General features: G+C 39.7%; 1 protein-coding gene across 1 annotated transcript in view; it reads left to right on the top strand.

The window, feature by feature from the left end:
- The window catches only part of POU6F2 (POU class 6 homeobox 2), a 318,450-nt gene extending 291,577 nt beyond the window's left edge, over positions 1–26,873 (top strand). The window contains exons 7-10 of the mRNA XM_072851409.1: positions 1,151–1,357; positions 13,611–13,779; positions 22,882–23,050; positions 26,369–26,873. Of these exons, the coding sequence (XP_072707510.1) occupies positions 1,151–1,357; positions 13,611–13,779; positions 22,882–23,050; positions 26,369–26,873 (1,050 nt within the window). The remainder of the gene's footprint in view (positions 1–1,150; positions 1,358–13,610; positions 13,780–22,881; positions 23,051–26,368) is intronic.
- Positions 26,874–27,585: the final 712 nt, after the last annotated feature.

Here is a 27,585-nt window from a genome sequence, read left to right as displayed (position 1 = left end):
GCAACTGGTGTTTTCCCCCCACCATCATACTGGTGGGGGACCACAGGGACATGCAGTGTGATGGATGTTGAGGATAAAAAGGAGGAAGCAAGGCTTCTGGAGAGGCAAGACTGGAAGCCTTACAATAGGGTAGGTGTTTTCTGGGGGGCTGTGACAGAGAAAGTCAGAGGAGACATGGTGAAGGAAATAGAGATGTGTTTTGCTTTTTTTTTTTTTTTTAACTTTTCCTGTTGCAATCATCCTGTGACTCTAGCTTCATTTGTTTGATGAAAAAAAGTTTGGTTTTATTCACAAGTTTAATCAGAAGTTTGTTTCAGATGCTCTAATACTTGTAAAAATAGTCTTCCAACAGCATAACTTTCTTCAGCCTAGCAGCTTATTGACTGACAAGTTTTCTTACAGTATCTGTTTGACATCTCATCCTAATATTAGTTTTACAGGCACATTCACATTTTAGGAAACCACTGTATTCTCAAATCTGAGATGTCACAAGTGTCTCTTTCTGCAAGTACTTGCCCTAGAAATGTTAGTTAAAATGTTTTATCTAACAGCAGCCCTCCTGTTGTGTTGTACTACTTAGTTGTCATCCAAAAGCAGCTGCATTTTTATGAACATATCTTAATAAGCCATGTCCTGAAAGGCACCAGTGTCTCTTTGTTCCTCTCTGAGATCGCACAGGAGTAGTAGGTGGTCATCTAGAGTACTAGGTATCAGTAAATCAAGAAAATTACATAAGCACCTCAGTTCACAGTTAATAACGTTGTACGGATGAGTTGTAGAAAGCAAGACAAACAGACTGATACTTGCATGTATTTCAGTCTGTGTTCAAGTGAGAGGTGGGAACAAAGCATCATCCAGGGGCCACAGCATGGCCCAGCATTTTTTTGATACGGTCTCAGGCGCAGCAGATTTTTTGGGGATGACAGTGGATGGTGGTAAAACATACAGGTGATATGTAATGTGCCAAAGGAGCTTGAAAGTCCTCATCACCTCAGTAAAGGAATGGTTGTTTCCTACCCTCAGCCCGTCATATTTGTCTCTCTGTGATTATTTCACCTAAGTCTGATTTAACACGCATAAAACAAGTAATTATGTGTGGGAAGTACATGCGGCATGTGTGCATTTTCCCTTTCTGTGTCATTTTCTCCAGATTATTGGAACAATCCCACTGATGCCTAATCCAGTCCCCTCCAGCCAGGCGGCAGGTGGAGCTCAGGGACTTCAGGTGCAGCCGATAACTCCACAGTTATTGACCAACGCCCAGGGTCAGATCATCGCTACCGTCATCGGCAACCAGATACTCCCAGTGATCAATACCCAGGGAATAACACTATCGCCGCTCAAACCAGGCCAGCAGGTAAAGTGTCTGTAGCCTGAATGATTGTCAAAACAGATGCACAGAAATCTTCTACTCCTTACGAACTCTTTCATGGCCTTTCTAAAACTCTCACTTCTTTATCATTTTTAATAACAAAATATGAATTCTATCATACATAGTATATAAGTGCATACTATATATGTAGTTATAATGTAATGTCATATTATATAATTTATTTATACATTCAGGGGTTATCCAGTTATTCTTTTTTTTCTTTTAAAGGTCAATATAGGGCCAACTGAGAAATTTTCTGCAGCGAAAGCACAGTAGGAATATGAGACAGGAGGGGCCCATCTAGCCTATAAAGTTCAGTTCCTTGGTTAGTGGTCACCCAGTAGACTGGGGTTTGAAATGTTTTGGAACATGCAGAGAAAACAAAGAAAAATATAAAATCTTATTAGTCTTCTTCACGGGAAAATCAGATAAGATTGTGCATATTTGCAGAGACAGGAAGTATTTTTAGGGAAATTATTATTCAGTGTAAGGCACCAGGTAGTTCACAGACTTCAGGATGGGTGCAGCAACTTCACCGAGGTCCGAAAATACTTCTGTAGTTCTTTTTATTGTACTCTGAAGTTAAATTCATTAGTTTTGTCTACACCTGTAGAGCAAAGAATTGTTGTGCCACCTTTTCTCTCTGTAAGAGAGGAAATTGAGGATGGAAAAGACATCAAATGTGATTACCAAAAAGGTACTTATAAAAGTGTCACTCACTTAAATGTTCAGCTTAGCATTCCTGTTGCTGGTCGTGCTTGGTTTGCTAGTCCTGCCTACACCTCCAGTCGCAGGTAGCAGCCTTTTATATGTTTCTGAGAATCCCAGGGCCCCGAACTCCAAATTGATGATTTTTTTTTTCCAAGTTTAGAAGTAGAGAGCCAATGGATCTCTAAGGTGACTTTTTTGTTTGTTTTGAAAATGTTTCACATCCAAGTGGTTACATACTCTTTTTTCCATCCTGTCCTCTGTGGTATCTAGCAGAGGCATTTTCCAAAGCACTTGTCATTTATCTAACTCTATTTTCTTTAATGGGAGCAGACTTATACTACTGGCAAGTGCTTTTGCAATCATTGCATGTACGTGGTTTCAGACAAAGCAGGCTGGATGGGAGGGCAGGCTCTGTGTTCTCCAGCACAGGAAAGCCTGACAGCAGAATAAGAAACTCAGCAGTTTACATTTGGTTTCCTGGGGTTGTGTGGGGTGGGGTGTTTCTTTTTGAATCAGTCCCCTGAAGAGATTAGATCTTTCCCTCCTTTATGGGGGAAGCTCTCAAAAAGCATAGTGACCCTGAGATCCCATTTGAAACTCATGAAATATAGAAGTAAAGAGGAGGATAGCGGTCCTGTATTATTCCTTGAGACCTTCTCACCTGCAGAGCAATGCACCTTCTGACTCCCGCAGCAAAGCAACCTCTTCCAGGCAACGTCTGCCAGTAGTATCAGTGGGCAGAGAGGGGACAGAGGTGTGACCTTTCTCTGCACAGCTAGTGGCACTGGGCTCACATAAAGGGACAAACTGCTGCTGAAGGCTGCAGCTTGCTGAATGAGCAGGGGTTCAAGGTAGAAGGTCACTGTTTATCCATATTGTGCTGTATTGTACTGGTTCACCCAACCTGTGTGCTCACATGCAACAATCAGCTCGCAGAGACCATCAGTCAGCAGAGCTCTGGTTATGACCAAGAGCCAAAGATGTGCCCCATATTGTGCTGGTCTGCCTAGCAGTGCTATGTATGTAGAAAACATTATTTTGCCAAGATCATTTTCGCAGGGTCCGGCCTGTGCCTCTCACACAGAGTCCTGAGGTCCCAGGGATTGCAGGAAGGGCCACCAAACAACACAGAGCCTCCTTACCTACATCTGTTGGAGCCTGATCAAGACAGTATCTTTGATCGGGGAGGGGGAAGTAGTGCAAATACTATATGAAAAAATGGTACACATTATCATTTTTACAGGAACTGCAGAAATTTATTTCTATGTATTTGTGCTCCCTCTACTGGCTCTTCTGCTTTTACTGAAGTAAGTCACAGGAAATTTTGCCGTTGATTTCAGTGGGAGCAGAAAAGAGGTATGAGAGCCAGATTCCTCATAGGAATAATGCTGATGGACAGTCAAAAGCAATTGAGCTAGTACTATACAAACTGCGATATCATTTGAAAAGTAACTAGAATTACACAAAGTATAAGGAGATCCTGAATTTATCTTATTGCCTGGGTGAACTGTAGTGTTTGGCTAATGACAGCATATTTAGTCATGTTTAAAACCTTGTTTTCAGAAGAACTGAGTGCTCAAACTCAGAGGGCTCAGCAGGCATTCAAAATATTTTTGAAAATGGTGTCACACGGCATTTGGTGTCTTGTAACTTGATGAAAGAAGCTTCAGAAGAGGGAAAGAAGAGTACAAGACAAGTTTGGGAAAAGTTTTCCGAATGTCATGGAGAAATAAATGAGGAAATAAATAATGTAGTAAAATGTTCCAGTTGCAGATGATCCTAGTTTAACTTTCAACTTGTCACTTCCTTGGAAATTAAGTACTGTAGGAGAAAGAGAGGTGATTGCAAGCGATGATAGTAAGCTGCTGCTTGTTAGCTGAGTCACAATAATTGAACCTGTGTAGCCTGTTTCAGTTGCTAAGTAATGCATGCTAGTGCTCAGTTTTTGCCTGAAGACTTAACTGCCTCAGATGTTGTTTTTAGTCAGCTTTACTTAGGTAGACTACATGCGTTATTTATTCATACAACTTTTTCAAACTTGACAGACTAAAATCTCAATGTCTCCTCATGGAAATGAGTTCATAGATTACTTACGTGTAGTATAAAGCAGCGCTGCTGCTTCTTCTTCTGTGTTGTAAACAGGTTGCTTTTTAATGTTCTCAAGCAATTCCATTGTAATTCTGTTCCTCTTGTTTTTAAGAATAAACAGATGTTTCTGACTTATGTTCTTTAAGCTACCCACAGTAGGGATTGTTCCTCTTTAAATTACACAGGGTAGTTAAAGCTTCAGTGTTTTCACTGTTTTCCAAGATTTTGCTAATCTAAGCAGCAGCATCTATGCACACACTGAGAATTCTCCTAGAAATTGCAATGGCTTTCTAAAGCGGGCAGCTGTTTGCACTCCTATTGTAGTCTGTGTCCTTTTTATCTCTGTTCATAAACAAGTTTTTCTTTGCCTTTAATAATTTTTACTGCCCATCTCCTAACCATTTCAATTTCCACACTAATCTCTTCAAGATTTTGTGATCAGAACTGAATGCCATGATCACAGTGAGGATGCATCACTGATTTACCTAATAACATTATAATATTTTCAGCATTATTTTCTGTCTTTATCTCAATACAGCCTAACATCCTGCTTTTTTCTAACTATCTCTGCTTACTGAGCAGGTTTTCAATAAGCAGATGTATCCACCATGATACATCTTTGCTTCCCTGATTGTTACCATATGAGTCACTAAAATGGTTCTTTCTAATGTGAATCACTTTGCACCTATCTACTCTGTATTTCATCTGTCATAATGCTCCCCCAGCATGTTGTAAACAGGATCCGTAAGTTGTTAATGGTATTCTGTACTAACTTAAGAAATTCACATGTTCCTCCTGCTGATTCAACCATTGTTCACCATCTTTGCTTGCTGCTCGCTAAAACCATTCAAAAAAATTTGGTATAAATCCTTTAATCTCTAGTTGTAGTCTCCTTTCTTGAAAAAGGACAATTTATTCCCTACTTTTATGTTTCTCGCTTTAAGCTGTTTATATCTCATAATAGAAGAGTACCTTGTAACCTTAACTTCTGCACTTCCTCCATGTCTCTCAAGAGGGATTTTGTCAAAATCCAGGTTGTATGGCTAAATGCACATTTTTGTTCAAGAACAGATGAGCTTGTTGTAACGACTTGTTAACATTGTCATTTGCTATCAGATTTGAAAACCTCGTTTTAAGGTGTTCTTTCATATCTTTAACAACACTTGTTAACACCAACACAACTGACAGAAGAACTTGAACCATGAATTGGAGTCTTATGAAATTTAGGAAAGGATTCACCTTGCTTAACTTAGTCATAGAGCAGTTAGGTATCTGGTGGAAGCTAGTTACCTAGATTTCCCATAGAGACAAAGAGACATAGACAAGGAGACATATGCATGTCGAAGCGGCAACTCAAGCTTTCAAAACAGAATAATTTTTCGATAGGTTGAATCTCTAATAGGTATCTTAAGGTATCTGTTGTCTCCATTGATGTGAGAGGGAGCTAGGGTAGCTATTTTAGGATAGACAATGAATTCTTAAATGACTAAAATTAGGTAAGAAGAATCCAGCTGTCAGTGATCACTGGGGTTCAAAACACATTCTTGTTTATGAATTCCTTAAACAGCTTTCCTAGTAATTGGTGTTTTCATAACTATTTTCTTGCCCACAGCACACAGAAGCAACTTCTACACATTATATTGTTCTCCAGTGTAACTCATCATCAGGTTCCCTTCTTGCTGTTGTCTGGCTCTTTCCTTCTACATGCTAGATTCATTAAATCAGGCCTGTAGTCCCAGTTGTCCTCAGTCTTGTTTTATCTACACTGCCTGCCAGAACTTTTCATATTTCATCATGTCTTATAGCACTACCAGCTTTGGGCTTCTGCCAACTCTAACACAATAAAACAAGCTACTAGGCAGCATTTTCTTACGTAGTCAGTTCCCCATCTTCGTTGACATTGGCTATCATGCTCCAGATAAACTGTTGAAAAGACATAGACAGCTCTCAGATGGGTCTGTGGTCATTCTTGTACATCTGCTTTCCAAATTTCACGCCAGACGTTTTCTTTCTCCAGTCTCAACCTACCACATACACTCTACCATCTCATTGTCACAACTCCATGCAATCCCTTGTTTTCCTCTCCCATTAAAATCTAACTAGCTCTCAATCATTTTCTCCCTGCGATGCTCCTATTGCTTTGATGCTGTCTTGTTTTATGAGAAATGCACTCTTCTTTCTCTGTGTTTGAATATAGCCACTAAACTGTGTTGTCTCGATCCAACTTTGTTTTTCTTTTGCTTTTTATATGACTTTCTGTGATGAGGTTGACAATTTTTCTCATTTCTTTCTCTTTTCCTTTACCATCAGCATTGCATAATTCCATGTTATTGATTTAGCTTCAGTCGGCAACTAAGCACCACACAGCTGCTCGCTCACCCTCCCACCCGCCCCCACAGTGGGATGGGGGAGAGAATCAGAAGAGCAAAAGTAAGAAAACTCGTGGGCTGAGATAAGAACAGTTTAATAATTGAAATAAAATATAATAATAATAATAATAATAATAAATTGTAATAAAAAGGAAAACAATGAGAGAGAGAGAGAGGAACAAAACCCAGGAAAAAATAAAAAATCCAAGTGATGTAACTGTTCATCAGCCACTGACCCATGCCCAGCCCATCCCCGAGCAGCAGTAGCTGCCCCCTGGCCAACTCCCCCAGTTTATATACTGAGCATGACGCCATATGGTATGGAATATCCCTTTGGCCAGTTTGGGTCAGCTGTCCTGGCTGTGTCCCCTCCCAGCTTCTTGTGCACCTGGCAGAGGATGGGAAGCTGAAAAGTCCTTGACTAGTGTAAACATTGCTTAGCAACAACTAAAACATCAGTGTGCTATCAACATTATTCTCATACTAAATCCAAAACACAGCACTATACCAGCTACTAGGAAGAAAATTAACTCTATCCCAGCCGAAACCAGGACATTCCCTTTCATCCATGGATAAAATTATTAGATTTTTTTGAAAGTCAAGATTACCAGACTATTTACTAGTACAAGTGACTACATCAGATTTTCCTTGCCACAGCATGAACGCTTGACTTGTAACTTATGTCTCTTCCTGACCAGTTTTATTTGTGGTATCTGCACTTGTAGGAATAGGATATCTCAAAAAAGTCAATGTAACTGGACCACACCATTGGGAATAGAAAGGTATCACTACACTACCTGTGTCATTCCAAGGAACTGAGGCATAGAAAGAGTAAAGCACTGTTCACTGTTACCTTTGAATTATGCACTTACCTACACATTTAAGTCTGTTACTGTAATATTGACATTATATCATTTCTGATGGGGGTCAGAAAGATGGCAGATGCACCTGATTTACATATAAAATTATATCTTCTGCAGAAGGCTGGCTGTGTCCTCAACCTAATTTAGCAAGCCCAGAGACCTTCAATTACAGAGTATACTTTGAATGTTGTTCTGATCCCACAGAAAGGCTTTGACAGAACTTCAGCAGATGCCGTTAAAGTCCTACCCCCAGTTATGTCCACAGCACACCAGCACTTCTTTGCTGTAGTCTTCCTTTTGAGCTGCGTATGTGCACATCCTGTGTGAACCCAAAGAGATTTTTTATGCTAGTTTCCAAATGTACTATTCTGTCAGTCAAAGCAGTGTGTATAGAGGCCCTTTATACTATATATACTGTACTATATTATACTATAATGAGAGAGAAGATATTTATTAAGCATCAAATAGCTTTCATATTCAGATTCATATATTCACTTACTTGAATTTAGTTGAGTAAGCTAAATTACAGTGATGGGGTACAGTATTGGGGCCACAGTGGAAACATTCTGTCAGAGTTGAGTGTGAAAGTGATTTGGCATGAAGCGTGTGGATATGTGTAATAACTTATTCTCTCCATTTGCTTAAATCTTCTGATTTAAGAAAACTTTTTTGAAGCCCATGTCTGGTCATGCAGTATGAGTAGGTTTGAAGACAGACTTCCTCTGCCATGGTGCTCTCAAATCATGCAATGGCCACAGCACACCACCACTCTTTCTCAAAAACAAATGTATGGCACATTTTAGGAAACATAGACGGAGCAGAGAACTCCGTTTACAGGAGAAATGGAAGCATGAAACACTTAAACTACTACTTCTGCAAGGCATTATTGTGGCATTTCAAAGTATTTGGGAATGTCTTTTTATATCAAGGCATTTATTTTTCAGCACCTTCCATGGACTTTAGTCCTTACTAGAGCTAATGTCCATATTTCCCAGGAAGAACTAGCTGACATCAGAAAAAATTGAAAATCTTTATTTGTATCATAAAGGGGATTGTTTAAAATGTATTTCTTGCTCTTTGTGCCACTCCTCTTAAGTTTCATCTCTTCTGCCCTTTTTGTTATACTTGTATTTTTCACCTCTGTCTTCTCTAATTTGTTGTGTTTCCTCATCTCTCAGATTTCCTTTTCACTGAATCATAGAAAAATAGGATTGGAAAGGACCTGAAGAGGTCATGCAGTCCATACCCTCCCCCTAGGCAGGATCAACTGTCCGTATATCATTCTTGACAGATGTTTGTCTAACCTGTTCTTAAAAACCTTTCAGTGATGGAGGTTCCCTGACATCCCTAGGCAACCTAGGCCACTCTCCTTAGCATTAGAAAGGTCTTCCTGATGCCTGACCCTAGCCTCCCTCACTGCAATTTAAACCCATTACTTTCTTCTCCCTTCCATTAGGGCCATATTTTGCCCTTGCTGTTTGTCCAGACTCTCTGTAAAACCACTAGCAGTTCTGTTATGATACAGGGTAATATTCTCTCAAATGTTTGTTCTTTATTTCCATTTAGTTTCTTTCTTTTTCCTTAGCTTATGCAAAATACCTTGTTACTCTATCACTATTATGTAACTTTCTGGATGCAGGGAGCAGCATCCCTGATCTCATAAGACCTTAATACAGGACTCCAGTCAACCATCCCAGGTGTAGGAATATTCTACATACATAATTTAAGAACAAAATTTAGTCTTACAGACCTAATTCATTCTTCGCCTCTGCAATTATCAATCAATACTACCTTCATTGTTGACAGCAGCATGTAAAACTGATGTAAAAGAAATAAGACTCAGGCCCTTTGCCTTTTTCAGTTTATTCTTATAAAGTATTATGCTGCACTTTATGCTTCTCATATTCATCTTATTCCTCTAGCTGTAGTGTGCATACATATATTCCTGCCAGATACTGATCAGTGTTGCATACAGTCATCATTCTCCATGTGTCTACTATATCCACCCACACAGAATGGCATTTACAGCAACTGCTTCTGTAATTTCTGTGCCTCCTTCTGTCTTTGGATAGAAAATGCACAACAGTCATAAATATAACTCATATCATATGTACGTGTCCAAAATTGGGAAAAGTCAGCTATTGCAAGTTTGAATTGATTCTGTCATCTAGAATCTAATTCATAATCTAATCACTGTTGCCTCTCCTTAAGGCTATTTCTGGAGTGGAAATTATAGTGGATGAAAAGAGAGAGAGTATTTTAATGCAATTTCATGACATAGATAACTATCATTGTTCTTTAAGCAGGACATTTACAGCTTAACCGTCATGTCTGTAAAACAGGGGGTGTGCTGGAAATTATGTAGGGAGTTAAAGATGGAATCCTCCCTCAGTCCCTGGTCAGGCCTTAAAGTGACTCTTCAGCTTCTCCAACCCCATTGCTCCCTTTTCCCTCACAAGCAGTGAGTTAGAAACCAACAGTCTGTAAATATCCCTTATATATTGCTATTATACCTAAGGTCACTGTGCATCCAGACTTCACTAGCCGTATCCCTTTTTGCCCAGCTAAATTTTGAGAATTTCTTATGTTTGTCCAAAGATTTCTGGACATCTGACAAGAAAACTGGCAAGCTTCTGGGTATCCCAGTTATTTCAAAAATACATTTGCAAATGCATTGTGCAATACATGTGCAGAGAATCAAACATTTCCTAGACTTAACCAGCATACTGTGCATGTGCTATGTAGTGGCTGTGGCTGCATGCACGCTTTGCATGCACAACTGGAGAATGCAGAATGCCCTCTCATTCTGGTGCTTCCTGGAAGCTTTGCATTTATTGTGTACATGCTCAGCAGTTGAACTGTTCAGGGACTGTATGTGTAGCATGGCTGGAAAATGTTGGATTTGGCATCTGTGTCTTACATGATCATGTATTTGTCCCTGAGAAATACTAATGGGAAATAGCATAGAATCATAAAAAATTAAGGCTGGAAGGTCAATGTTCAAGAGATTATCCAGTCCACTCTGTTGTTATCAGGCAGAGTAGCTATTCCAGTATTTGTCTAACTTGCTCCTAAGCACTCTCATAGGAAATCCACAGGTTCCCCCAGCAACTTATGCCAGTGCTTCACTGCCATCTTAGACAGCTTTTCCCAGCATCTAATTTGAATCTTCCAGGTTATTGCGCCTCATTCTCTCCACTATAAAATGTAAGACAGGCTAATTCTCTCTTCTTTTCATTAGCTCTGCCTGTATTTGAGGCAGGCATCATATCCCACTCAGTCTTCCCTTCTTTAGATTAAATGCGACCTATTCATTCCAGGTGTCTTCATAAGCCTTAGGTAACTCCCAGGCCTTCAGCCACTCTAATTATTCTCCTCCAGTTGGTCCAGACTTTTTCTGAAGTGTGCCATCTAGCTGTGGACACGGTGCCCGCCATGCAGAGGTCTTTCCAGTGCTTAGTAGAAGAGAGGATTCTTCACATGCACTGCAGACAGGCACTCGGTATGGGAGTTGCCTTTTCTCGACTTTTGCAACACCCCAGCATTGCTGGTGGCATGTTCAAACTGACAGGATCATTCTGAATCTTAATCCTGTATTCCAACCTATCAAAAGTCCCTCCCAGCACGTCATTGGCATGTAAATTTAGTAAGTATATTCTCTTCTCCATCATCCAGGTCATCAGGAAAATATTAAGTCATGCAGAACGAGGACAGACTTCTGTGAAGCACCATCCACGCACACTTCCGTTTCCACAGATAGATATCTATCCTCTCAGTTTTGTTTTCTAACTACTTTTGCATTCATTCTGCAGTGATTTCATCTCAACTGTGTTTCCCTAGGTTATAAAGAATGTCACACAAGGGAGTGTCGAGAGACTTGTAAAGTCAAACCACCTACTGCTTTTTCCCTGTCCGCAAGGCCAATTACGCTGTCTTAGAGGGAGATCAGATTGGTTTGACACAGTTTGTTCCTAACAATCCATGTTGTCTGTTGCTACCTTGTTTTCTTGCGGGTGCTTACAAATTGCTAGATTATTTTCTTCAGTACTTTTCCACGGGTTGAAGTTTAGTTGACTGGACTATAATTTTGCAGATCTTTCTTTTTAAAGATAGCTACTACATTTGCTCTTCCATCCTCGCAGATAAGCACTAACAACTTTAAGACTGTTCCAGATAGTGCAAAAGCATCTAACTCATCTAAATACAATATTTTTCTTCCCTTGCCTAGGCTGAAATCTTTAGTTTTGCCAGAGATTCCCTCGGACAACAGACCCAGAGCCCAAACATCTGCCTCTTTCTAAAAGCTGCAGTTTGGCGTGATGTGGGTATAGTGGGTGGGCAGGCCATTTCTGCAGTGTTCAGAGGAGGCCAGCCCTCCTAGTGGACTGCTTCCCTAGAAGAAGATATTATAAAAGTAGACATTCTGGGAGTTCTCTGTAGATAAAATCCAGCCCTTAGTGAATTTTTTTTTAAAGATGCCCAGTGCTTGCGTGAGTCTGAAATCTGGAAGCCTTTCAATCAGCTTCTCAATTGTTATCCCTTTGATACAGTGCCAGTTTTCTTTTTTAAAATGTTCTTGATCCAAAGAAACTCCTTGAGATAATAAAATGTTTTTGTTTATTGATCCCTAGGGAAGTCATAATAGGCTAAAACCAGTCAGATAAATAATTTTCAGTATTATTAAAGGGTAACTCAAAGTTTCTTGCTTCGTTTTGTGTTATATCATTCCATGTAGGAGGTAGAAAAAGGAGTTGTAATTTTTTCCATTCTTAAATGGACGCATAACAGGAATAATGTCATTAAAATTGTTCATATGTATTCCACAGAAAAGTGTCATCTTGAATGTGATCAGATACCTTTATCTACTATGCCATACAATTTGTTGTCTACTTAGCATCAGTCATTTCTATGAGTTCTGGGAACATATTATATATAATTTGAGTATTACTAATGAATTCAGCTCCTTTTCTGAAGTAATTTGTTCAGTTAAATATCAAAAGAGAAAAACTCATACTCCTTAGAATTAAAGAAATAGATTTAAATTACTGACTTCAAGCAAGACCAAATAGGTTTTTATCTTTCCCCCTTTGGAGATCACAGATATCACTTAAAAGTCATAAGAATGCAGATAACAGCTATCACTTAAAAGTGAAGCCTTTTAGTACATTTTTGCAATCTTTTTTGATCAATATCAAGAATCAACATAAAATAAAGGTATAATAAGTAGCAGTCACCTGAGTGTATCAGGACTATATTACTGTATTATTAGGCTCTGAAAAGGCTCTACTGGACTACTAGAAGGCAATTCAAAACTGTAAGGTCCATTGTGTACCTTCATTCTGTAGAGAGACTGCCCCTTGAATTTGCTGGGAGTTTTATGTAAAAATCAGTACCAGAGAATAATCCTAGTTTTCAATCCCATGTGAAAGCTTATTATAGGCAGAAGGGATTAATGGTTCTTTCCTTTCCCCTAGTGAACAACCAAAGACTACACTGTTGTAAAATTAGTAAAAAAAATATTTGTAAAGCCAGATTTACATATTACAGTGATCACGTATCATTTGCATCTACCATACTCGCTAGACTTTTTAGGTATGTCTTACTTGACACAGTCCTGATGTGAATGGGGCTCAGAAGTTTCACTGTGTTTTAGGCAAGGACAATTTATTGATTGAGAAATACAGTTTCAACATTTTGGTTTATTTGCTAGATCTAATGTCATAAAACAAATTATTCCTTTCTGTAGGAAAGGGATTTTCCCCCAATTTATCTTCTCCTCCCCATTCCCACTCTTCTTGGCCCTGGTCCTGCAGTATGAAAGGACCTCTCTGAAACAATGCTGATTTATATGGGCATCCATGTAGGGAATAAAAGTCTGACTTTGTGAGTCAAAAACAGGTAAGGACATGTATTTATTAAATCAGAATGCTGCTGGGAATGTCATAGGTCTCTTATCACCAATTTCAAACAAGTATTTAGCTCCTAATTAGATTAAGTATCTGATTAAACTGAGAAAAAATGGAAAGTCAGAATTCAAAGGGGCTCAGATTGCTCCTGCTGTAACACTCTGTCACCTGAACTAAGTCCATGGTATTTAATGCTCCTATGGGATTTGTTCCCCAGAAGTAGATGGGTGAGATGGTGCATTGAAAGTTTCCTATTACTGCTTCATTTTCTAAATACCTATTTTTACATTTTAATATATAGCTCCATCAGCCCTCCCAGACGCAAGTGGGACAAGCAGCCTCACAACCCAATCTCCTGCATTTGGCTCACAGTCAAGCATCTATGTCTCAAAGCCCAGTGCGTCAGGCTTCCTCTTCTTCCTCCTCATCCTCCTCCTCTTCAGCTTTGAGTGTTGGCCAGTTAGTCAGCAGTAAGTATTGCTCCCTGGCTCTCCTTAATTCTCCCTTCTGTTTGTTCTCCTCACTGCTGAGTTTCCTGATCTGCTTTCCCTCATTTTTTTTTTCCATATAGTAGATTGTATATTGATAAGTAGAGTGACTTTTACCAGTAAGAACTGCTAAGTGCTGTCATGGATGGGGCTTCAGGTAAACATGCCTTGAGAAATTGTAATCAATGCTAAAAATGGTCATAAAAATGGTAGCAGCCATCAATTGACTTATGAGGGCAATTCTAATAACTAAAATGTAGTTTATGTTCTTTGGAAATGATAAGTTTTTGAATCAGTCAGTATAATGAATTATATTGCTCAGAATTTGGTGGGCAGACAGATCCTCCTACTTTTGGCTAGGCTGCTTGTTCATTGCTGTTTGTTTGCTTAGTTAGTGTAGCAGACTGTTTTAGAAACCCTAGCACTACACAAAGCTAGAGCAAGAGAACCTTTCTTGCCAGGAAAAGCTTGCACAATTTAAACAAGAAAGAACTGTAACATGTGGGAGAGGAGAGAGAAGCGCACTGCAGTGAAGTAACTGAGTTTCAGTGTTAGGATTGTAACAGCTGACCTCCTGAACAGCCCTTTCTTCCAGATCACACAGTTCACAGTCTTCGCTATTACCTTATCAGCATTGACTTTGGTCTTTACATAGAAAAAACCCACATTGAAAGTATACATAAGGATCATTAACCATTTTTGCACATCTGCAAAAATCTGACTGTATTGGATGACCTTGTTCAAAGATACTCCATGTACATATTTCAAGTAAACAAACACTATAGCTCACGCCGTATTAGTCATGTAAAATATATGACTGATACAAGCTTATGAAAGGCTTGGAGAAACTGTCATGAAAAGGAAGATGTGAAAAAATCTTGGTTAGATTATTTCAGAGATTGTTTACATGGGGAAATTACTAGCAGGGCTATAGTGGTAAAATTATGCTGGTATACCTCCCAGTGTGAATACTTTTATTCTGGAATAAAAATATGCACATTGGTAGCTGTAACTACATAAAATATATAGATATAATTATAGTGATATAAATATACTGCTATTGCTCTGTCAGTAAATTTTCTCATGTAGACAAGCTTGTAGAAAGAAGACAAATAAGGGACTTCACTGTAAAAATACATAAAGTTACCCCTTGTCTATGTGGGAAAATTGACTAAAATAGCTAGTGCAGAATCACTTACTTTTTAACGGCTAGTCCAGAATAGCCTCCCTTGTGGACATTCTTATTAAAAAAATATTCTAGAATAACTATTCAGGGGTACTGTACCCCACAATAGTTATTCCATTCAATTTCCCCATGTGGATAAGTGCACTACACAATAAAAGCAACATGGAAGAAGCCCTTTTAAGTTTACAGGGTAGATCCATCAGAAGTTAGGAGATACTAGAAAAATAGTTGCTTGTTCAACTGTATGCAATTCCTCTTAGAACATATATTTTATGATAACGATACATGTTTTGATTAAAATCACGCAATCATGATTTTTTTCTCATCCTTCTTTCAGTGCATTCCCACTGGAATTTTTCTAGGGATGCATCAGAATTACTAATGCAACAGGTGGGCTGTTGTCCCAGGGCTTGTTCCTTACCTGAATCACTAAACTGTTCCCTAGTTTGCATAGCATTTGAGGTAGGGAGCTCTAGAAGGGTGAAGGATGGTCTTGCTTCAGGCAGTAGAGGGCTGAGGAACTGAAGTTTTCTGTCTGCCATGTAATTCCAGTGCAGCAAGTCACTTAAAACAGATTTTTTACAAGTGCTCCCTCAATATCCAGCTTGAGACTCCGGACTTTAATTTAGAGAAGAACCTGGTAGTCACAGTTATAATTTTAAGTGCACTTTCACTGCAGAACTGTATAAAGAACCATTTCAAGACAGTCTAAAAAATAATTTCCTACTTGACCTAGACTGGGTACCCAAAAATGCTTTTTCCCATAATATCTGTCTACTTCTCTGTGAATGAGAAGGGGAAGACCCTCATCTTGCAGAAACACAAGAAAATAAATTAAGATTTAAAAAAACAGAAGAGCTCAAGAGGAAATGAATAACTATGTCTTTGGTGAAGAGCTTTAATAGAGGTCTGGGGCCGCACACTGAACAAGTAAAAACGCAATGCATCGATCAGTTCCTCCATAATGAAGCACAATTTGTCCTATGCACTGGACAAGACAGGGGTCTGGGGCAAAAGAACTGGTAATCTGGGGCTCAAAGACTGTGCTACACTGCATTGTGGGCTACTGTAACTCCAGCATTTTGTAGCTTCTGAGTGTTTGTGCAACTCTAAGGATGTTCTTTTAGCTTCATTTTTTGCTTGGATAAATTTCAAGATTGTTACAAAAGCAGAATAGTAATGTAAGTCAGTCATAGGGTGAGATAACGCTTACATTCATAGTTGGAAGTATAAGATCTCCTGTCAGTTGAATGGATGGAGAGGCTGATAGGTTGTGTTATCATCTTGTTGGCCCTGCTCTAAAAGGAGTAAGACACATGCTGTGCTCATGGATTTGGCTGAGAGCAGAGGAATATGAAGCACAGGAATATCAGTTTGGGGAAGAGGGGGAGATACACTAATGAACATAGACTTTCTACTTGTTCCTCTCAGGCTTGACTCCTTTCACCACTTGTCCTGTTCCAGTCCCATTACTTCCTCACACCATTCTCCACACAATCTGCACTCCCTTTGCCTCCATGCTTTTTTTCCTCTTGCCTTCTCCCTGCAGTCCTTTCCCTGCAGTCCATCATTCCTCAGCTCCTCTTCCCATTTCAGTTCCCCTCCAGCTCCCAGTCAGTCTCTGTCCCCAGACCATATCTGTGTCCCTTTTACCAGCCTTTTTATTAGGTAGTTTCTGTCCTCCTTTACCTTGTTTTATCACTAGTGCCGCCTCTTTTTCCTGTTTTCTTTCCTCTACCACAATGATTACTACTCTCTGCACAGTCAGGCCCTCTCTCCCTCCACTCCAAACTCAAATCCTAGCTCCTTGGTATTCTTCAGTTGTTTTTTTCCCTTCCATCATTTCTTTTTCTTCAGACTCAAGGTTAATTTTTGCCCCCTCTGCATCCACATCATGTAGACGCCACTCCCACCCTCCCTGGAAGCCATGAGAGGAGTGTGGAAAATGATCACTGAGAAGAGAGGCAAGTCAGTCTCTCTGTCTTTACTGCCATCCTGGCCCAAAGCAGGCCAGAGCCACAACCATAGGAGGGGGGGTTCTTCTCCATCTACTTCAGCCTTAGGCTCAAGCATCCTCAGTACAGAGAAAATCTTAAAGAAAACTCCACACAGAGGTCTAGCAAATCTCTACTGAGTAGATATGCAACTTTGGGAGCTCACCTGCTTGGACTTGTTTAAGACAGATTTTTACCTGGGATGGCAAGAAGCCCATTACTGACATACCTGCTATCTCCTGACACCTATCAAGGCCATGCTTCAAGTTTTAGGGAAACTGAAGCTTCTTAAAGAAAAGAGGTTATTGCAATTCTTTTATCCTTGGCAGAGCATCATGTTTTATTAGCTTCATTCTCAGAAGTGATTGACCTGAAATTTGTCTTATAATGGCAAATGCCAGTCAAACTTAGCCATAGTCAATACCCTACCTGAGATAATGAATGGCACAGAGTAGATAGTTGGAGTGCTCCTCCCTTGCTCAAAACAGAAGAAAGCTCAATTAAATCAACAAGTGGGGATCTCGGAGTAAAGAAAATACTTTTCATACAGTCAGACTGAGAAAGGTGTTGTGCTTGGGAATTAATTCACTGAGACCCAGATCTTAAGACCATTCCAAAGGGAGATGGTATTTACAGGAATCTCCATAAAAAAGCATGACGATAATTACACATGAAAAAAAGTTCTTGAATTGTTCTAAATTTATGTTTCAGGCTTCATCCAGTCCCTAGCTATTAAAGACCAACAGACCGAGTAGTATGAGGGGCAGATCAACTCATTTCTGCCATTTCCATAGCGTTATCACATGGTAAGAAGTAAAACAGTCATCTCTGATCCCTGATGGCTGTCCAGCATATTCTTGAGAGCATCTAGCCAACCACAAACTGGAGCTAACACTGCATGCATAAGCTGGCACATAAGTGACAATGTTCCAGGGCACAAGAGAGCTACCTGCTGGTTTCTAGTAATGTAGAAAGAGCCTACAAGAAAGAAGAAAATATGGTCAGTTCAGTAGGGAAAGATCAAAACACCTGCGTAATGAAACATGAAAAGGCAGACAGGATCCTTTACAGCTTTTCATTGTCCTTGATAATAGCACCCTTTTAGACAAACAGTCTGAATTGATCTTCCTGAATTTGAAAATTGTTTCAAGTGACTAAAAACCCATTTGCATACAACTGTGCCTGCACACAGGGAAATAGATAGACAGAAAGTCATCCCTGTTTTGCTCCTTTGCAGAATCCATTCAGTTTCTGGGTGCAGATCCCTGAAGGGCAGGAGCACTGCTTTGTCGAGCCTATGGCCCATAATTGAACACAGCCTTCGTAGTGTCCCAGCTCCCACACTGGCTAGCAGAGTTTTGTAAGCAGGCCTACAATTGAAATCTAGTGTCTGCTGAAGTCCATTCAAAGTCATTTAGTGGGATGAGGCCTGCAATGGGTCAGTGGTCCTGAAAGAAATCCATAAGCATGAGGGTAGCAAGAAACAGCTTGTGGCCTCCTGAACATCACTTTGATTGCTTTACCCCTCCTGAGGCAGGAATATTGTTGTTACCTTTTCCTCATTCATTCCAAAGCTGCAGTCCAGTCTTCCAGTAGGGCCCTGGAGTCAAGTACCTTGGTAGAGATTTGCCATATTCCAGAAATAGTTGCCAAATATAGTAAAGTTCATGTAAAACTAGGCGTATTCAGCTACCTTGTTCTGTTAATCAAATTGCTTAGAGCAACATAACTTCAGTAAATAGATAATTATTTGGGGCAAGGTTCTTCACACTTACTGTAATGAGAGTTTTCAAGAGGCCTTTACAAGAGGCCGCCTCATATCAGTGAAATTACTGAAGTACTATGAGAAAGGAGTCAGAATTGGGCTTTAATAACTTTAGTGTTCCATGTTCCTTGTTTTTATTCCTTTTACTTTTCATTCTAGTCATATTTTCTTTATGATTTTACCTCTTTTTTAACTTGTTTCCTAATTTTAAAGGTGCATTTCCTTCCTTTTTTTTTTATTTCCCTTTATTTTTTTATTTTCTGTCCTTTTTTTTCCCTGGATTGTTGTGTTCTTTATAGCTTCTCCCTTTTATTTCGTCCTCACCCCTTCATCCCTCACCAGAAACAAGTGCTAGTTCTTCTAAAGAAAAAAATTATGGTTGTTTCCAAAGAAAGGACGTTTAAAAAGAAGCTCTGCCTAAGCAAGGACTGCAAGATTCATCTCTACTCTTCCTGTCCCTTCTGTATGATTTCTTCATATTGTCTCATCCTATCTCTGTTCTCTTCTCTTGTTTTCTCTTCATTCAATTCTACATCATTATTCCTCCTTTTTTCCATTTCATTTTCCTCTTCTCAGATGCATCCCTCTTCTCATTTCTTTAACTTTTCCACCATATGTTCTCTTTGTGGAAATCACTGGTTTCCCCTCATGCTCAGAGACTTGTGTCTCCATGAAGTTCCTTTCTTCCTTCCAAATTCATTTTACTGTCATCTGTTACTATAAAATTAAAATGCCTCCCACAAAAAAATTATTCTTCTTTCCCCTGAGCACCAGTCCATTTTCCATTAACAATGTTTTGTCCTGCCTCTCTTATCCCATTTACTTTCCATTGGACTTCCTCTGCCAGCTATTTCTCCTCCTATCTGACTGGGGAAATCATCCCCTGTAACTCTGCACAACAGAAATTTGCTTTCTCCTTCAGGGTGCACTGATTTCTTTAGCAACTCTTTCCCCTAACTATTAAAATCACAGCAAATTTGCACTCACCAACAAACTCATGCAGGATTTTCAGAAGAATTCAAAAGTGGAATAGTATTCCCTTCAGTAGGAAAAAAGGGGTTTCAATGCAGGAAAGCCTATGGATTTTATTTCTTCCACTCTGCTCACCCACCTTCACCATCCACCAGGACATGTGGGGGAATTTTAGCTGGCTTCCTTTTTGTTAGGGGTTATGCACACATATCCCCTAAAATAGTCCCAGACAACTCTCACCTTTCTCCAGCACCCAGTAGTTTCATAGAGATGTACATTGGGCATCTTCAAATGCTGTTACTGTAGATCCCAACCACTCAATGAGATTGGTATTCTTTATTTTCCTGTTGGCACTGTGCTGCCTTCTCTAGGATATCCACTTAATTTAAAAAGCACTGGTTTGTTTACAGTATTCAATGAGCTACTCTTCCTAAAATGTGAAGTGCACTATACACTTAACTGTTCTGAGACCTCAGAACTTATTTTTAAAAAGTCCATTATCTATTTATTTTTATATATATATGTATATGTATGTAGTTCACAGAGTCCAAGATTATGTATTTATGGCATTTTAATGACAATAGAGTAAAACAGACCAGTGCTGTTATATGATGATATCAATAGAGTGGTCTTCATAGTACTATTTGAGTTTTAACGGAGCTGATAGAAATCAAGGGACTGCTTCTATGGATTTCAAAGGGCTTTGAATCACACCTGAAGTAGAAGTGGTTCTGATTTGATACAAATGCTATTTTCCCTACAGTTCAGGGATAAACGGCTTCAGAGTTTTGGTCCACCTCTGTTAGTACTTTCCTCCCCCCAAAGGCACTACGTAAGAATGAAGCCTCTTTCTCAACAGATACTCCACCATATATTAAAATCTACTCCCATATTCCTGATGTGCATCACAGGTTTTTTTCCATCTCAAGGAGAGCTCAGCCTAATTATTCCCTCGTCCAAGCCCCCTGAGCAGGAAAGCACTTTCCATGATATTCACTGTTGCAACAGTGCCATACCAGAAGGATCCAGAAGAACTCGGCAGAATTTCTCTATAAACATGGGCAAGCAAATAACCCCTTAGCTTTCTTACCTCCCTTTTTATTCCTAACAGGAGTTGGGGAGGTTTACAGATGCCAGTTGCCATAGCATTTGCTACTTTGAAAGTTCTCTGGGAACACCTGAATTGTCCTTTGTCACATCCCTAATAGCCTTAGTCAGAGGCCTTAAAGTGAAGGAAGGAAAGAGGTGAGGAAGGTCACCATCTTAGTGCACTTCGCTCAAGGGAATCTTTGAGGCCATTATCATTTATGATTTTGTACATTTATCAGTTGCTCTTCAGAGACCTAAAGGGCAGATAAGCATCCAGCTCCATTCAGTGTCTCTGAAAATCAGAACTGGTATGCTAGATAGACTGTGTATGGGGTAAGTAGAAAATTCCACACCTCTGAAGACAATTATTTTACAAACCTGAGTGGCCCCTGTCATAGTGCAGACTACTTAAAACCAAATAATACGTGCCCTAGCTTTATACTGAATGAGTGCATGCATGTGTGCACAGGTGAGCTCAAGCACAGCACTGACAACAGGAAGGACGATTCTGAGTGTGGAGCATTGTCAAATCTAGGTTCAGCCTATGTGCATGTTTACCTGTATGCATAGTTCATGTGGTCCCTGGTTGCATACGCAAGTATTTTTAAAATAGTATTGCTATGTGTGCTTCTTACACTCAAGTTGTGAATCGATATAGACTAAACTTATACAGCAGAAAAACCTCTTCCCTCTGTCTATTATTGGACTAAAAGATTTTTTATAGGGCATTTCCATCATAAGAGAATTTTACATCAGGTTTATAAACACCTGAAAATAAAAGCTTTGTTACTGTAATGCTGACAAGCCCTTAGCTATAGCAGTACTAGCAGGAGCCACTCTCATATAGGGTTCAGAATAGTAATGTAGTCTAGCACCGTCCTTGGACAACTGCTTGCATTTACAGAAATTGATGGGTTATTGTGCTGCAAACTTTTCACCTAAGAAATCTGAGGAATGAGGTGAAGAACAATAGAGATGTCTCGCTGGGAGAATGGCTTCACTACACGCAGGATTGCACAACACTTTGAAATCTTCCACCATCCCAGTCCCATGCTGTCTCTGACTTGGCAAACGCTTTTATTTAGCCAGGTATCAGTAGCTTGGGGGGAAAAAAGTTCCATTCTCCAGCTGTTGTGTCATTTCCCTTGATAAGTCCTAAATTGACCGAGTTATCCAGCACCAAAGGAGCTTTCCTGTGGTAGACATGCTTTATTATGTGCCCTTTCAGGGACAAAGGCTTCTGTGTCAGTAAACTGCTATGGAGAGGAAGGACAGATTTATTCTCACAGCATCATAAGCATTATCTTCTGAGGGGCTAATGTAAAAGTAAAAAATTGTGCAGCATTACCATCCAAAACCTAATGGCTGATGTTGCTGCTCCTTGATTATCAACCTGATGGGAGGCAGAATGAAAACCTGGAAAGGCTGCTTCTCAGAAGGGCATATTTTAAAAGATTATTTTTAAATTAAGGTGTTTCTAAAGGCAGCATTTTGTTTGGGCTTGTTCATTTGCTGGGTTATTTTGGACGTTTGGCTGGGGATTTGGGTTAAGTATTGTGCAAAAGGGAAAGAAGGTTTGTGAACCTTCTTATTGGCATTAGTTTTAGATAAAGCAGAAAGTCTTGATTTCAAATTAAAAACCCCAGCAGTTCATGTGCATATTTAGCCCTCCCCACAGACTGCAAATAGATATATTAACACCAGCCTTCCTTCCGTATGTGAAATGGGGAATGTGACTTGTCAACCTGGGGGAGATTTTGCAAGGCACAAATGGCAGTGAGGAGCCCAGGCACTGCCTCACTCAGAGGTGAGTTGGCCATTTTCAGGAGTTCAGCAACAAAGTATGTCTTTGAAAATCTTTCAACAGCACCTGGAAACATTGCAGCCTAGTTAGCATTTTAGCAATCTGAACATGCTTCGTAACACACCTGACAAGGCAAGCCTGTTTCTGTTTGGGGAAGAAGAGAAAGGGATAAGTATTTAAAAAAATGAACATCTTGACAATGAAAGCTGGTGTAAGCCTAGCCCACTCATGTGTGACGCAAAGAACTGATATGATTAAAAAAATATTTCAACAGATCCTCAAACAGCCACTGGAGAGGTGGATGGGGTGAATCTGGAAGAAATCCGAGAATTTGCCAAAGCTTTTAAAATCCGGCGCCTGTCCCTTGGCCTGACACAGACTCAAGTTGGCCAAGCCCTGAGCGCCACCGAAGGCCCAGCCTATAGCCAGTCTGCCATCTGCAGGTAACAAGTTACATCATAAACTCTCCTCTCCTCTCTTTGTTCTTAATAATTATTCAGCTTATTGCGAGGAGCATGCTTGTGTTTGAGTCTCATGTCTTTAGAATGTATTATTTAAGCTGGAACTTAAAATTAGCCAATAATGTTGGTATCTGGCAGCTAAAATGTTCTTATTGTGTACCCCTAAAGTAACTTTAGCCATTTTTTCCCATCCTTTTTTAAACAAGTGAGAAACAATGTTCCTGGCATTGAGACTTAATTCAGTAGACGAGCTGGAGACCCTGCTGATGCTGGATAAGCACCAGCTGACCCTCTTCATACTGTGCCATTTTCTACAGATAGGGTTACTGAACAAATATTTCATGGCTGCATCCCTGCTAAGTTAAAACCTGTATTACTGTGGTTAGCACTTCACATATAGGATGTTAATGATGATTTACCTAGGCAACACAGAAGGGAAAAAATTATCCTTCCTGCTATCTTGCAATCCAGCAGCTATTCATCTTTTATCACCCAAATGTTTACTAAAAAAACCAGACAACCCATGTATGCAAAGTAGAAGTAGAAATCTGCCCTAATCGTAAGAAATGATATTACAGTCTTGACAGAGTTAAAGTAGTTAGAAGCAAACACCGTATATGCATGTATGTGTGTTACAGTAATCCCATGTTTATGCATGAGGTAACAAACACACTTAGGTAACAGCTTTTTCCTCTTGGGCAATGCCTTATAGTCCTCCTCCATCAGTGAAAGCCAAGAAACCAACTCTAAGCTCATTTAAGTGGATTTTGTTCTTGGTGATCCATGAAATGCTCTGTCTTTTTATCTGCTCTTTATACTTTTAATGTATTCCCCATAGAACGGAAGTGTACTTTTCCTGCAGTTTAAGACTAAGGTTATAAATAACATCAGTATGGGGTAGTGAGCTTGCAGCTCACATTTTGCTCAATGATTTTCCATAAAACCCATTGATTGTTGTTAAATACAAAAAGCTCCATAGGATCCTCTCACTTCTATGGTCTCCCCTACTGTTTTTTCTTATAAGATACCTCCCTGTAGAAAATAACCTTTATTCAGTCTATACAAGGATACTACTGCTGGGAAATTTGTTTCAAGACTTGTATATTGTTATACCAAACAACACGTACTGCAGTATCAACACTAACAAGCAATGCCGATGATATGAATGCTATTGCTCCCTGTTGCTAAGGATTAATTTTATTATTTTTTTCTTCTCTGTGGTCAATTGGTAAAGAATGCCTAAAACGGGTGGAGTTTTAGGAATTACCAATTTGTTGTAGCCTTAAGTTGCTATTTAACATACTATGCTTTAAAGTGATAAATTGCAGTTTCCTTTGCTTTTGTCTAGTTTTCTGTCTTCTCATTTCCTCCATCTACCTCACACCTGAGAAAACCACTGGGGATGGTTTGAATTTTAATAAGAGAAAGGGTTCCACACTGACCGATTATCATGAAAACCCCAATAAAGGTGAAGTTGGAGCACAGACATGGCTAATGAAAGCCCAGAATGTGGAAACCTTTTACAGCGGGCTCCTTAGAGGGGCAAATTGCTCAGAACGTGAGGACTGGGTGCAGAAGCTGGTCCCAAACACTTGCAAGGTTATAGTTTTTTTAATTTCATTTGACCCCTCCAGGTGGATATCACTTTGGGGTGTAATAACCTGCTATGACTGTGCATTTCTTGTTAAGCACCAAGACAAGCTGCTGCAGTGGCAGTATGCTGTTCCACGGAAATAGTAGGTTTAACTTTTCTTTTAACGGTAACAAAGGAGTTTCAGTATGAACCCCAGGGTAATGGAAGGGGCAATAAGGTAAGCAAGTTGAATGACCAACTCAGAGACAGAAGTAGAGTCTCCTGGTGGCCTGTGCAGGTTATATCAGCAATATACCACCTTGCTGATATGTTCTGCGTGCAAATAACGGCATTTTCTTAACTTGAGACAATGCGTTCTAAAACATACACTTCAGCCTGAAATATCACTGGACACCAAGGAAGGACACCTTGCAGTCAATACCACACTAGGATCCCAGGCACCAGTTACAAATTCTTTGGAGTGTTATTATCTGAAATTATTACTTGTCTTATTCTTTGCTTGTGAGAAATGCTTTGTTCCTTGCTGGAATATTTTCTGCAGCCGCCACGTGCTGAATAGAGACACTAAAAATTGCCAACTCCAGTCACCGAGTTGCTTTGCACAAAGGCATTGATTCGGTCGGTCTCATCTCCAGAGCACATTGTGATTAGTGGCGGCAGCGGTGCTTCAGCACCGGGCGGGCTGGGGAGTGCAGCAGCGCCACACAATAATTGTTACCTTTCTGCAACGTTAAATACTGCAATGTGTGGGGTGGACATAGGTGAAGTGGGGAAATATGAATGGGTGGCATCAGAGGAGTTGGGTTAAGACTTTTTTAATGCGTAGCAAGAGAGGATGAACTTGGTAAATGAAAGAAACGAGTACTTACATTATAAGACTTGGAATGTGAACTCAGCTCTTCTGCTTGTTTTTGAAAGGATTAAAGCTTTGTGTGGCTGCTTTTCCAGATGTTTTATAATACTTGTAAAATCTGGTTTGGCAAAAGGCTTTTGATGGCAAAATGATATATAGAAGACCTCATTTACAGGAAATGATATCATTCTGGTACAGTTTGCAGAAATCCCACAATAAACCCAGCTTGGTGCCACAGCATATTAGTAGACTATTATGCTGGGTTTCATCTGGAAAACATGAGTCTGTCTTTGCACATTGTGGGGGCAGTCAAGATAATTGCAAAGTGTCCAGCTGTTTCAGCTGAACACACCGTAGCTATGGGAATCTTTTTCCGACCCAGAAAAGGGATATAGCGTTAACTTGCAAACAGTGAAAATTGCTGAAAAATGAAAGGAAAGGAAACCTGATATTCAGAGGCTAGTAACTGCCACTATTAAAGCTGTGGTGTTTGGACAACATGGGATGGGAGGGGAAACAAAAGGATTAACCACAAAGACGAGATTATAAAGAGCAATTGCCTTTGATGTCATTTCCTGTAATTAGACTTAGCCTTAAGGGTTTTGAAGATCATCAGAAATATGAAAACGCAACTCATAACCTGTATTATTCAGTGTACTTAGAATTTTGTTGTAGTGCTCGTTTTGCATTAGCTTAAATATCTAGCTATATATATATATTTATAGATATACCTATCTGATAGTTTTCGTAATCCATTGTAAATTACCTCTGCCAGTCAATTAGTCAGGCAGGCAGGAAGTCCCACCCTGGCAGAGCATCAGTGTAAGACTCTTCTTTCTCAATTTTCCCTCAGACACACCATCCTGAGAAGCCACTTTTTCCTACCACAGGAAGCCCAAGAGAACACTATAGCTAGCAGTCTGACAGCCAAACTGAACCCTGGCCTTTTGTATCCTGCCAGGTTTGAAAAGCTGGACATCACCCCTAAAAGTGCCCAGAAGATAAAGCCGGTGCTTGAGCGGTGGATGGCTGAGGCTGAGGCCCGCCATCGAGCAGGTATGCAGAACCTTACCGAGTTTATCGGAAGTGAACCATCCAAAAAGCGCAAGAGGCGTACCTCATTCACGCCACAAGCCCTTGAGATCTTGAATGCCCACTTTGAGAAGAACACGCACCCCTCTGGGCAAGAAATGACAGAGATTGCAGAGAAACTGAACTATGACCGGGAAGTAGTTAGAGTTTGGTTCTGCAATAAGAGGCAAGCACTGAAGAACACAATTAAACGTTTGAAACAACACGAGCCTGCGACAGCAGTTCCTATGGAGCCTTTAACAGACTCTCTGGAAGAAAACTCCTAAAAACAAAACAAAACAAAACCACACACAAAAAAAACCGCACCAACAGAAACGTAACCATTCGAACTCTGTGAAAATACCTGTTCATCACCCTTGTAAGTAAAAGACTGAGAAAACTACAAGAAGGACAGAACAGTTTATAAATGTCCGTGGGTTTTCCTATTTAAAAAACAAAACAAAAAAATACACAACACTTAGCGTGTGTGTGTGTCGTAGAATTAGTTCCCAAAAAAAAAGAAAAAGCCAGTTTTTTTAAATGGACTTAAAGTAAACCAAATAACTGCTTACTTTTTTTCTGTATATTATGAAAATGTGAACACATTTTAAGGAAAAACAAAACAAAACAAAAAAAAAGAAAAAAGAAAAAAAACTTTTATCTGTTTAAAAGAGAATAGAAGCCTGCCACCTGGAGGAGTGATTGTAGCCTTTCAGGTATCAAGTGCTGATTCACTATGAAAACTATTAACCAAAGTCAGAAACATGGCATTGCAAACTAGATTGTTAGTCTACTCTTTTATGAGTGTAAAATTGTGTTACGAATTTTTACATTTGTATTTTGCAAAGAGGAAAACAACAGGATTAATTTCTCTCATCCTTGTTTGCACCCCCTGCAGGTGTGTACAAACAGGTGTTAAAGCCATTCCATAGTGGTCACCTGCTTTTCTTTTCTTTCCTTTTCTGTTAGTCAGCAGTTTTGCAATCTCCAAGTGTTTGG

This window comes from Ciconia boyciana, chromosome 2, assembly GCF_034638445.1.
Source record: "Ciconia boyciana chromosome 2, ASM3463844v1, whole genome shotgun sequence".
Taxonomy (NCBI): Eukaryota; Metazoa; Chordata; class Aves; order Ciconiiformes; family Ciconiidae; genus Ciconia; species Ciconia boyciana.
The sequence above is the reverse complement of the archived record's forward strand: the minus strand, read 5'-3'. Positions and strand labels throughout refer to the sequence as shown.